The 13807-nt window shown below is 41.4% G+C and overlaps 1 protein-coding gene across 1 annotated transcript; it reads left to right on the top strand.

Annotated features, from left to right (window-relative positions):
* Window positions 1-1720: 1720 nt before the first annotated feature.
* On the top strand, window positions 1721-8386 carry WNT8A (Wnt family member 8A). Its single transcript, XM_089691269.1, has 6 exons — window positions 1721-1791; window positions 1884-1917; window positions 2010-2148; window positions 3482-3607; window positions 4774-4916; window positions 7688-8386. The coding sequence occupies exons 1-6, from the start codon at window positions 1721-1723 to the stop codon at window positions 8246-8248; spliced, it is 1074 nt and encodes a 357-aa protein (XP_089547395.1). The 3' UTR covers window positions 8249-8386.
* The last annotated feature ends 5421 nt before the right edge of the window (window positions 8387-13807 follow it).

Raw genomic sequence — 13807 nt, 5'->3', positions numbered from 1 at the left:
TGAACCTTTCCAAAGCTGAGCTTCTAGTTTTCCCCCCAGCCTGTGCACCCCCCCCGACTTCTCCATCACGACCAACAATGCCACCATCAGTCCCACCCCGCAAGCCAGAGTACTTAGTGTAATCCTAGACTCCAATCTGTCCTTCCAGCCCCAGGTCCAATCGCTGACAAACTCATGTAGACTCCACCTCCACAACATCTCCAAAATATGTCTGTTGATAACCCCGGAAACTACTAAGCAACTCATTCACTCCCTTATCATATCACGACTTGACTACTGTAACTCCCTCCTCACCGGCCTACCTCACCACAGGCTATCCCCGCTTCAGTCGATCCTGAATACTGCGGCTAGACTCATCCACCTTACCAACCACTCCGTATCCACCACCCCCCTCTGCCAATCCCTCCACTGGCTTCCGATTGCCCAATGGATAAAATTCAAAATGCTAACACTGACATACAAAGCTGTCCATAACACTGTCCCATACTACATCACAGACCTGATATCCAAATACCACCCAAAACATACTCTCTGCTCCTCACAAGACCTCCTTCTCTCTAGTTCCCTGGTCTCCTCCTCCCATGCCCGCCTCCAGGACTTCTCCAGGGCTTCACCCGTCCTCTGGAACTCCCTACCCCAATCCATCAGACTTTCACCTACTCTCCTCTCCTTTAGGCGCACCCTGAAAACCCACCTCTTCAGGGAAGCCTACCCTGCCCTCAGCTAATTGCCGATCTCCTCCACTCTTCCTACCACTCCATCTCCCACAGCTATCCCTCCCGTACCACTATCCCCTCCCTCTTAGATTGTAAGCTCCAAGGAGCAGGGCCCTCGAACCCCTCGTGTATCGCATTGTATTGTTATTGTACTGTCTCGTGTATTGTCTCCCATTGTAATGTACAGTGTTGAGCGAACTGTTGGCGATATATAAATACTGTATAATAATAATAATAATACTTTATATCAACAAATTTTAGTCTAGTAAAAACATCATTTAAAAAATGTAGTGAACAGCACAAACATGAACTGGAGCTCTCCCAGCAGCAAATTGTTAATTACAACAATATATGTTTCTCTTGTGCTACTGATGCAAATGTGAACAAATGTGGAAGGCAATTTTAGTCAGCCATTATAGGACAGCTAAAGATCACAATCTAAAAGAGAATTTTGTTTGCCTTAAAATGAGACTATTGTCCAACCCTCCTTAATTAACCAGTACTAAACAAAAAAACAGCTCAGGCAATGATATATGTATGTATCACATATATAGTTTGTTTTTAGTTTTTTTAGGTGCGTTCTTTATTTATAAGGTTGATAAGGTTTAATTAAAATGTCCATAAAATGATATCAGCATCATGACCGTTTGCATTGGTACACAATGAAGATAACTTATTTGGCTATTATATTGTCAATGGAAGGCTTAACTAAGCCATTTAAAAACTTTTAATATAATTAAAACCACACTATTGTAAGTGTATTGCTTTATTACTGCAACTCTGAGGCATTTTCATTGTCTGCCCAAGTGTTACAGTGGGTGTCACCTTTTTACACATTAGCCAATGAATTCTTTAGGTAATGCCATTGGCTAGCAAAAAGCCAGGGTTCCTGCCATACCTTCTAGTGCCTTATAAGTATCACAAGTATTGAATGCTCTTCATTTTTGGGGATCTTTAAACTCAGTAAACATCATCTTGGATTGTACTGGAAAGGATTATTAATCATGGAATACAGAATATTCTACATTATTGCGACTATATTAGTATTTTGTCCCTTTTTCACTGCATCAGCATGGTAAGCCTGAATACAAATGATCTTTTTTATTACCAAAACATTTCCGTTACTAAAAAATATTAGCAATGTTATGTTTCTCATTCTTGTTCTAGGTCAGTCAACAACTTTCTAATGACAGGACCGAAGGTAATGTAAAAGTCTAAGTATTTTTTTTAAATTTTACTTTATAATAGATAGAAATTACTGCAACTACATTTATGGTATTATTTTTTTCAAAGGCATACTTGACATATTCCACAAGTGTGGCAGTTGGAGCTCAGAGTGGTATTGAGGAATGTAAATATCAGTTTGCATGGGAAAGATGGAACTGTCCAGAAAGTGCGCTTCAGCTGGCAACCCACAACGGACTCAGATCTGGTAATGTATTTTACCTTTTAAATGTAATATAAAGTGGTTTTACAGAACAGTAAATTGATGTATAAATTGGATCGTAGTTGTTATTAAATGCTGCTGAATGTTTTTGGTTCCATTTAAAAACTAATTTGGTACATATGGTGCACATATTTTATTGACAAATACAAGCTTTTGAAAGTGGGGCACAATTTTTAGTCAACTAAAATTTCATATTCTCTTATGTGGACTAACTCACTAAGATAATAATCCTTCACTAATTTGACCATAGTAAACTGATATCTTATAATTATGAATTCCTGCAGTTGGAAAACCCTCAGTTCTGCCTGTATTGTCTTTTTTTTTAAAAATGTCTCTACGTTTCCAGGTTTATATTTCAAAATTATGATCAGTACATATTCTGCCCTGGAAAAATCTACAAACCACACCACTGAAAGGACTCTTATAACACTAAGGGCCAGTTCACACTACACATGAGTTTCAGTTGTATTTTTTCTGCATCCAAAATGCATAGAAAGTAGGTTATATGGTTGTCAATGTAATAGTTCACATCAGTGCTTGCAGTTCCAGTGCGTTCCGGATGCAGAAAAAAAGTAGAACATGTTGCATTTTTTCTGAACAGAACTGTACTGGAACGTGGCAAAATGCATCAAAACTGCACCGGAACGTACTGGAATGCACCAGAAATGCACTGGAACACACATGTCCCTATTTAGGTGGAAGAAAAAGAGAGGGGGGGGAAATTAACTGGAATGCATAAAAATCGCACCGAAACGCATCAAAAACGCCTAAAAATGCGCATGTAAAAATGCATCCAGAACGCATCTGGACTGTGTTTCTATAGTGTGAACCGGCCCTAAGGGCTAGTTCACACTAGATGCAGTTCAGTGTGCTTTTTTTCTGAATCAAAAATGCATGCACAGTGTTTTCTATGCTTTCCAATGGCCCTGGTTCACACTAGTGCAGTCAGTTCCAGTCTATTTCCGGTGCAGAAATAAAAGTAGAGCATGGTGCATTTTTTCTGCACAGAACCATACTGGAACATGGCAAACTGCATCAAAACTGCACCGGAACTGCGTGTGGTGTGAACTGTTAGCAAAAACATGTCCGGAATGCATTTTTGTAGTGAGAACTGGCCCTAAAAGTATATTTTCTGTTTATGTAAACTTTCATGATTACAAATTGTTACAGTATATCTTCAATTTTGTATATATTTACATACAACATCTCTCTCTCTCTCTCTCTCTCTCTCTCTCTCTCTCTCTCTATATATATATATATATATATATATATATATATATATATATAATCTTTTTACTTTCTCTTTTCTATTCTGTAGCAACAAGAGAAACATCTTTTGTACATGCTATCAGCTCAGCAGGCGTAATGTATACTTTGACTAGAAACTGCAGCATGGGGGATTTTGATAACTGCGGATGTGATGATTCCAGAAATGGAAGGATTGGTAAGTTTATGTCTCACCAATTTTTAATATATTTAAAGAAATAGCCCAACCAATGCTAGAATAACTCTCTGCTGTGCTGATTATATATAGCAAGTCTACTATGTACATGTTTTGCCTACATTTTAAATGGTATATTTTAAGAGTGGTTATTTCTTCACCTGATTTAATGCAACTTAATTTGTGAGAATAGAGCCAGGTAGAGGATAGCTAGAGAACCGTAACACATGGAACTCAGCATCAGAGGTACATAATGATTTTCTGAAACCAATTGATGATCATTATATACTTTTTTTGTGGAGAAAAGGAAATAAAGCTTTTACTATGTAAGCAAGGGAGAAGACTGCAGAGGGTCTCAGAGTTACAAGTGAATACCATATGACAGATATCCCAACCCCTAACCATCTTTGTGAAAGAGCTATCGGTCCATTGTCACCCTGTGCAAAAAAGTTAAATATTTTTAATGGTAAAGCTATACCAGATATTTAGAATACTGCCTAACCTACTCGGTCTGTTTACACAGTATATTTTATTTGTATATTAATATAATAATAATAACATACAAATATATGTAAAACTCTGTAATATGTAATATGATCATATGTAGTTGTGAATTGTTATGCATTAATGTAACCTCTGTGAATCTGTGACTTGGACCATTATGGTTCAGAGATATATGCCATTTCATAAACCCTACAAAACATATAACCACAATTTTTAAATGTTAAGAATTGAATTTAAAATTCTGGGATAATCTAAGGTGAACATTTTTATGTAACACAGATGACTAGATTGTGCATGTTAAAGTTACAAGAATGTATCCTTAAAAAAAGTAACCTTATGAACTGCCATGCATTTTACTGTGGGCTAGCTATGGGAAATTTCCATTTGTGCCTCTGGTTTCCTGGTTCTAACAGCCAGTTACCTGCTGTTATCTGTAGTAGTATACTATTGTAATGCACAGTGGGGGGGATGCCCAAAAGGTCATTACATTACATATGCAAAATAACCTTTCTTTCATTAGTTAAAAAGAACACATATACACATCCTTAATTGTGTATTTTCATTTAGCATGTTGATCTGATTTTTCCTACAGTGTAATGTGCCAAAGTGTGGTTAAGATGGTGCTGGAGGATTAAAATAAAAAACCCATGCTTTTATTTTAATAGGTGGAAGAGGCTGGGTATGGGGTGGATGCAGCGATAATGTTGATTTTGGAGAGAGGATCTCGAAGCTGTTTGTGGATGGCCTAGAGACAGGACAAGATGCCCGGGCTTTAATGAACTTACATAACAATGAAGCAGGAAGACTTGTAAGTCTATTAACAATTGTTTGATAATCGCGTTCCATTTTGATATCTTCTTTTAACCTGCCAGAATTAAAATAGAATAGCCTACGAGACTTCTTTCCACTGAAAGGTCACCAGAAAAACCATACTTTTTTTGTACCTTTAGCACCTTCTAAATGTGACAAGTGCAAACTTAGAACAGTCAGTGAAAGTGTCACAGAAGTGTGTGCTAAGCAATAGGTAATGTTCACACCTCTGCTTAATGTGTCTTTAGTTTGGGATTAAGGTTCCTAATAGGGTAACTTTCTACAACACCAGAAGTGTCACAAGAGGAATACAATTCTGAAAGGAAAATGGTTTTCTAGCCATGGTGTACTGAATATATTCTACTGCTCATGTTCACGATTACAAATATTTGAGCTATCTTCTGTAGTCAGCAATGGCAGTGGTGTTGCATGCCAAACAAAAATTGGTGAAAAAATTGGCTAAAATAAGTTTTACTATTGAAACATTTGGGTTGATTTACTAAAATTGGAGAGTGTAAAATCTGGGACAGCTCTACATGGCAGCAAATCAGCTTCTAATTTCAGCTTGTTCAATTAAGATTTGACAAAAAAAATTGGAAGCTGACTGGTTTCTATGCAGAGCTGCAGAGCTCAATCCACCTGCTGCTTAAAAGATGGGCTAGACATTATTATCATTATTATACAGGATTTACATAGCGTCAACAGTTTGCTCAGTGCTTTACAATATAATGGGAGACAATACTGGAACAATACAGTTCAATACAAGAGGGTTAGGAGGGCCCTGCTCCTTGGAGCTTACAATCTAAGAGGGAGGGGCTAGTGGTACAAAAGGTAATAACTGTAGTCTGATAAATTGGGACAGAGAGTTCCAGAGGATGGGGGAAGCTCTGGAGAAGTCCTAGAGATGAGCATGGGAGGAGGAGACAAGGGAGCTGGAGAGCAGGAGGACGTGCGAGGAGCGGAGAGTACGGTTTGAGTGATATTTGGAGATGTAATTTAGGTCAGAGTTATAAATGGCTTTATATTTTATTGTTAATGTTTTGAATTTTATCCGTTGGGCAGTGGGAAGCCAGTGGAGGGATTGGCAGAGAGGGATGGCAGATATGGAATGGTTAGTAAGGTGGATGAGTCTGGCAGCAGCATTCATGATAGACTGAAGAGGGGAGAGCCTGGGATGAGGTAGGCCAATTAGGAGGGAGTTACAATAGTCAAGGCGAGAGATAACCAGGGAGTGAATAAGTTGCTTAGTAGTTTCAGAGGTTAAGAACGGGCATATCATATTACAATTGTGTTCCCACTAGCAGCCGCTCTGGCTGATCAAACTGCACGTGTGCGCTCTCTCCTGCTCTAGCTGAGCTCAGCTAGAGCAGGAGAGGGCGCACTGTTCATGTGCGCAGTTTGGATTGACCTCTAGGGGGGTGGAGAATTGTAAAGTCCAGCCAGTCCAGTAAATGGCAGAAAGCAGGGGGATCAAGGGATCAGCTTCTTTCATGGAGAACCACCCACACACACATCTGCATGTGTGATGGGGGGAGGTAAAGCATTTTAAATACACTGGTATGTACTATTCAGAAGATATGGAAATGCATAGGGGGAGTTTTGGAAAATCTTGCTCAAGGTAAATTTATACCTTAACTACACAAAGTGAACAGTAGTACTGCACAATTAAAATTACTGAATACAATCTAGGAACTCATGGTAGCCATGTTTATAAGCTCCATCATAATTGGCTTAAGTGTGTATTGTATGTAAATTTGGGCACTAGGTGTGAAAATCAATGTTTAAATACCAGTTTTCTACCTTGTTCCCTGGTTGGAAAGCTACTGAGAAAATAAAATGTAATGTGTGCTGTTTAAAGTGGATCTATACTATACCTTAATGCCTGTGCTGTGGTGTTCCAGAGCTCCCCGCCAGCTGCTGACATCTTTGGCTAGTCTGTCTTCCGATACTGATGTTTAGCTCTTTTCATTGGCAGGGCCGAGATTACATCACTTCTGTGCATGCGCAGGAGTTTGTTCATGTCAGCATTGTCAAAATTGTACACTGAGCTGCATGTGCACATCTCAGTGTGGAGAGAGGGTAGGCAGGTAAGAAACTAATGAGGAAGAGACAAGGGGTTTGATTTCCTAAAATTGGAGATTGCAAAGCCTGGTGCAGCTTCGCATAGCTTTCAGGTTTTATTGTCAGATCTTAACTGAACAAGCTGAAGTGAGAAGCTGATCGGCTACCATGCACAGCTGCACTAGATTTTGCACTCTCCAGTTTTAGTAAATCCACCCCATTATGTCTCTTCTGCATTAAAAATCCACCACTTTTCTCTCTAAAGTTCCCCTTTAGCCTGGGTTCACACTGATGCGGTGCAGAATTTGCAACGCATCACAATCGCACCCCATTCATGCGAACTGCTGCATGTTAAATTAACAACACCCCAAAAATCGGTCAGCAAAACGCGGTGCGATCTGCAGAATCAAATCGCATGGGTGTGAATACCCATGTGATCCGATTCTAGTGCGGACCAAAAAAAGGGTCCTGCACCTTTTTGGTGCAAATGCGGTGCGATTTGAGTCATACAAAATGTATGGCTCAAATTGCACCACACAGAATTCACATTTGATTTGCACAGGAATGCGGTGTGGTTCTTGTGCGAATGACATGTGTTATGCCGCACTGCACAAGTGTGAACCCAGGCCAAAATTGTATATATCACAAACAAGTTAACATTGTTAGTCTAAAATTGTATGTCTAATTGTAAGCATTTCTTTCAAATAGGCAGTCAAAGCAACAATGAAAAGGACCTGCAAGTGCCATGGCGTATCCGGAAGCTGTAGTGTGCAAACGTGTTGGTTGCAGCTTGCAGAATTCCGGGACATTGGGAACCACTTGAAAGTCAAACATGACCAGGGTCTGAAACTAGAAATGGACAAGAGGAAAATTAGGTCTGGAAATAGTGCAGATAACAGAGGAGCAATCGCTGATGCTTTTGGCTCTGTTGCTAAATCTGAGCTTATATTCCTGGAAGACTCTCCTGATTATTGTTTAAAAAATGTCAGCTTGGGTCTTCAGGGAACAGAGGGACGGGAATGCTTACAGAGTGGTAAAAATTTGTCACAATGGGAGAGGAGAAGCTGCAGAAGGCTTTGTACTGAATGTGGCCTGAAAGTGGAAGAAAAAAAGATCGAGATTATTAGCAGTTGTAACTGCAAGTTCCATTGGTGTTGCACAGTAAAGTGTGAGCAATGCAAGCAAGTGGTAGTCAAGCATTATTGCTCCAAGGACAAAATTACTGACAATACTTCCATAAAAAGGAAGAACCGGGGACATCAGAGATAAGTTAAGTAACCCATTTGCCACGGACTATACTATAATGTTTATGTCTTGTATTTTCTTTGTTGTTGAATTATTTTTGTTGTTTCCTATTAATTTATCAATGTTGTAAATGTAAACATTAAATACTATTGTATATTGATATGCATGTCAGTTGTAAATATTGCTTAAAACAAAACATATGCACTTTTCATAAAGAATGTGAATCCTGAACTAAAATAAACCTTTACGGGTATCTTTTAAGAAAATATTTAAATTAAATACCTGTGTCTGTGTTCTTTTATATTTCACTGCCAAAAAATGTAATTATCAAAGGTAGAATTAAGGTGCTTTCAATTATTTTTCCTAGGAAGCAATGGGGTTGATCTACCAAAGGAATATAGACTATTAACTTAGCAAAGCAAAAGTGAATGATCACTTAGGGGGAAGCTGGGTTCACTTTGAAAAAACGCTTGGTGGTCTTCCGTACCAACTCCTACTCAAGTGAAAAAAAGATGATGTAGTATTTGACTGATGCAAAATTATCAGCAACCCTCTATGATAAGGCTCGAGTTTATGAGAAAATCTGGTCTCTTTGGATTGATTTAATTCTCTCAATAGACTTTGATAAATCTTGGTTACATTTATAAACCCAAATTTTGTTAAAGCTAATTTCCACGTGTTTGGTCCACATGTCATTTCTACTCTTCAATCTTTTTTCCCTTTACTACACCAAAAAATCTACAATTTTATGATTTATATCATCAATATTATATCATCTTTTACTTAGATTCAATGAAACTCTAAGACACATACAGTATATAAAGACTATGATTATTTTATATTGTCTTATATTATATTGTGTTTAAAATTAATATTGTATTATGTATACTATCCTTATGACACTTGTACTTTGTAAAGCTTTAATTTTTTATGATATGTTACCGTTTGTTATCGTCATGGTTATATATACTAAGATGCTTTGTCTTCCATTACAACATTAAAATGTAATAAAAACTTATTGCAAAAAAGAAAAATCCAATAATGTGTGAGAAAAAGGTAAACAAAACAGGAAGTTTGCTTGTATATGATTGGATGACTGAAGTGAACACAGCTTCGCTGGTTCACTAGACTAAGTAATATTAGTCTTGTATGTGTTCTATGACATCTCCATAAAAAGCAGCACATTCAGATAAAAAGCACATACAAAGATAGGACAAGATTTGGTCACACACTAGCGTAGCCAAATCTCAATGACACAGAAAACTAGCATCTGAATTGGGATGGTAGCAATAAAAGCAGTGTACAAAGACAGCATGCACACAGGAATACTGTCATGCGTACAGTTGTGCTTGCCTCCTGATCCTGGTCATTCAGTATCCACTGACATATATGTATCCAAAATGTATGACCAGTTAAGGATTCATGCCCAATGGGATGAAAAAAAACACTGCTTCTACAGGAGTTTTGTGTTTTGCCTGTAGAAGCAGTTCACTGTTATCCTATGTGTCCATGCACATTAGGACATTTAGAGGCATATTTTAACTACTTGCCGACCACTGTATAGGCAAATGATGTCTTCAGCGCAGTTGGCTGATTTTGGGATGGCGTCTATTGACGTCCTCCAAGAACCCCACCCCCCTGTGCATCCACAGGGCTTGCATCAAGAGCGCTCTGTGATCCCTGTGTATGAAGGACATAAACATAGAGAGAGGTAAAGGGCCAATCACATTGACCCTTTACCACATGATCAGCTGTCTACAATCACAGCTGATCACATGTAAATAGACTTGCCAGTTATCTGCAGTCTGCTCTTCACGCACTGTGACAGCGTGAGGAGAAGAGAGCCGGTAACTGGCGATTCTCACGGGGACATCTACACTGATAATCAGGGCACTGGTCATCCATGCCCTGATTATCAGTGCAGCCCCATAAGTGCCAATCAGTGCTGCCTATAGGTGCCCATCAGTGCTACCTATCAGTGCCCATTAGTGCCACCGATCAGTGCCGCATATTCGTGTAGCCTCATCAATGCTGCCTCATCAATGCCCATCAGTGCTGCTTCATCAGTGCAGCCTATCAGTGCCCATAAATGCAGCCTCACTAGTGCACATCAATGAAGGAGAAAAATTACTTAGTTGCATAATTTAATAACAGAAAGTAAGAAAAACATTTTTTTTCAAACATTTCTGTCGCTGTTTTGTTTATTTAGCATAAAATACCACCAAAATAACACCCTGTCTCAAAAAAATGGTAAAAATTTCATAGTGTTGCATGATTGTTGGAATTGTCATTCAAAGTGCGACAGCACTAAAAGCTGAAAATTGGCCTGGGCAGGAAGTGGGTGAAAGTGCCCCGTATGCAAGTGGTTAAGCTCAGCGTTTAGAGCCAGAAAAAAAATCCTTCTGGTTTCCACATTTGAGACAAGTTTTCTGGAAGAAAAAATGCTAAACGCCTGTAAAAAAATAGTTCTGTATTAGCATTTTTTTTTCGCCAAGGGAAACAGGGACTTGTATGCCGGAGTGCTGTTTGTTCTCTTCTGGCAAACTGCAGGTTTGAAGAATAGGTTTCCAAGAATCCTCAACATAGGACAGTGCACTTGGAGGGAGCATTTGGATGTAAACTGAACTATGACTGGTCCAACGAGATGGGCGGCCTTGGATGGTGACTATACAGTCTGAAACCTATTTTTCACTTCAGTGGGATGATTTATATCATTATTTCCTCTACACCCGTGGAGTTCCATACTGGTAGGATTTTAAGCATATGGGGGGAGATCACTGATGGGGGGCACAGTCTCTGATGGGGGTGCTGCTTTTGATCGAGTGCTGCATTGAAGGAGTGCGAAGCAGTTAAACACAGCAGTTGAACTAAAGCAGGAGAACTTAAGCAGCAGGAAGACACAACAACAGCAAGAAACTCTACTGCACGCTGGACAGACTGCAAGCAAACACCCTGGGAAACATCTCTTACAAGTCTGAGTCCCACTCCGTGTACCTTTATATAATACGCCCCCTCCTCTCCTTATCATATTACTATCCTCTGTTCCCAAATCTCATTTCTTTACCCCTCTGCTCCACCCCAAAACTTGTACATCTGCCCCTCATTGCTATCATCTCCCTACTATTGCTCTCATCACCTCCCCATAATGCCTCTTCCACTCCTCCTTCTCATTTTCCTCTCCTCCGTTCCCAAAATCCATTCACTATATCCCTCTGCCCCTCCCAAACAATTATATATAGTGTCCTCACTGCTTCCTTCACCCCTCTACGGCACCCACCACCTCCTCCTATTACTCCACTCTCCCACTGACCCGAACACCTCCATTAGTAATGAAATAAAAGTCTTAATAATGCAGCGCTTAATATTAACGTTGTGGCAATAACCATAAAGAACAAGAAAGTCAAATATGTTCATAAAGAGTGTTCATATGTGGTACAAATAAGTCCGCAAAGCAGAAGGTATTCCAATACGGTAGAGATCAAATGGTGCAATATACTCCTGGACGCTTCGTGAAGAGATAGTACAATAATGCACTTACCAGAAGTACATACAAACTGAGTGTTGTATGTAAATAATCCGTGAAGACTTCAGGGTCTGGTCACTGGTATGGCGTCATCTAGGGCTGTAGCGGACTCCCAGGAATGATGTCACTCATGCTTGGGGGTCACCTCAGACTCACCAGAGAGTCCAACGCTGTCCAGACTCCTGAAACCGCTCCACTTTAGATGGCTCGAAATATAACGAGCCGAGGAGGCAAAATAGTGCTAATAGTGTAGTATTGTTTATTTAAGATCCAAAAACATCAATGAACTGCAGGACACTCACATGTGACACAGCAATGGCTTACAGGTATATCCCCATGAAAAGCAATCAATAACAGAAAAAAGCGTCAAATTGAGGGATTCCCCTGACATGTTTCGTGCGAATTGCACGTTATCAAAGGGGTAAACTTTGATAACGTGCAATTCGCACGAAACATGTCAGGGGAATCCCTCAATTTGACGCTACCTCCCCTGCTGCACTCTCCTACGGCGGTCTCACCTGGACCCACTCACCCAGGCCCAACGGTCGTAAAGGTGGTGGGGTTGGTCTGCTCCTGTCACCGGAGAGCACCTTCCGATTCCTCCGAAACCCCCCCCTCCCTATCCTTCTCCTCCTTCGAGGCCCACTGTGTCCGACTATTTTCCCCAACCCCCCTGAAGATTGCTGTGATATACCGGCTTCCTGGATCCATATCCCGCTTCCTGGATGACTTTTCCTCCTGGCTACACTTCTTCCTTTCCTCTGAGCTACCCACCATCATCCTTGGGGATTTCAACATCCCTGTCAACCTCGACAACCCGGCCACATCCCATCTCCTCCACTTAACCTCCTCCTTTGCACTTGCACAGTGCATACAATCCACCACCCACTCCAACGGTAATATCCTTGATCTTGTCTTCTCCAACGGCTGCGCTCCCCACAACCTCACTAACACCCCCTTCCCTCTCTCTGACCACAATCTGGTTACCTTCTCTATCTCCTCGTCCTCCAACGCCTACCCCTCCACATGTCACACTACTACCAGCCGTAACCTCTGCAACCTTAACCCTGCCCCCCTCCACTCTGCAGCTGATCAACTCCACGACAGCATCCTCCCCCTGTCCTGTCCCGACTTGGCTATGACTGCCTACAACAACGCGCTGTCAACAGCCCTTGACTCACTAGTGCCTTTAACCACACACAACATCAGACCCCGACCGCTCCAGCCCTGGCAGACTGATCACACCAAAACCCTCAAACGACACAGTCGTGCCCTGGAGCGACTATGGCGCAAAACCGAATCCCAACAAGCCTTCACCCACTACAAATCTGCCTTCTACACCTACACCTCCTCCCTCCATGCAGCCAAACAAGCCTACTTCCTGACCCTCATCAAGGCCCTCTCCTCCAATCCTCGCTGACTCTTCTCCACCTTCAACTCTCTACTCTCGCCACCCCCACCTCCACCCAGCACCTCACTCACTGCCCTTGAGATTGCCAATCACTTCAAAAACAAGATTGAGACAATTCGCAAGGACATCGCTGCAACTCACACGCCTTCTCAACCCGTCCCCTCTCACACAGCTACCCCCTCATCCCCCCTTCCCCTCGGCATAACCCGTAGGGACTTCGTCGCTGCTCAAACTCCCTCCAACCCCGTTCCCCCTCACTGAGCTACCCCCTCATCACCCCTCTCCCACAGCCCCACCATTGCTCTGGCCTCCACTTCCACCCTACCCTACATTCCTCATACTGAAGCTCCCCCAACACTCCGCATCTTTGACCTTACTACCATCGAAGAAGTCTCCAAGATCCTCTCTGATGCCCGCCTCACCACCTGCCCCCTCGAGCCTATCCCCTCACAACTCCTACAACCTCCCTCCCCCTCCATCCTACGCTCCCTCACCCATATCTTCATTCTCTCCCTCTCCTCCGGCACTTTCCCCTCCCCTCTGAAACATGCACACATCACCCCCATACTTAAAAAGCCCTCCCTGGACCCCAATGACCCGAACAACCTCAGACCCATCTCCCTGCTGCCATTTACATCTAAACTCCTCG

Source organism: Staurois parvus, unplaced genomic scaffold (assembly GCF_062004578.1).
Source record: "Staurois parvus isolate SC_StPar_1 unplaced genomic scaffold, SC_StPar_1.0 ptg000560l, whole genome shotgun sequence".
Classification (NCBI taxonomy): Eukaryota; Metazoa; Chordata; class Amphibia; order Anura; family Ranidae; genus Staurois; species Staurois parvus.
The sequence above is the reverse complement of the archived record's forward strand: the minus strand, read 5'-3'. Positions and strand labels throughout refer to the sequence as shown.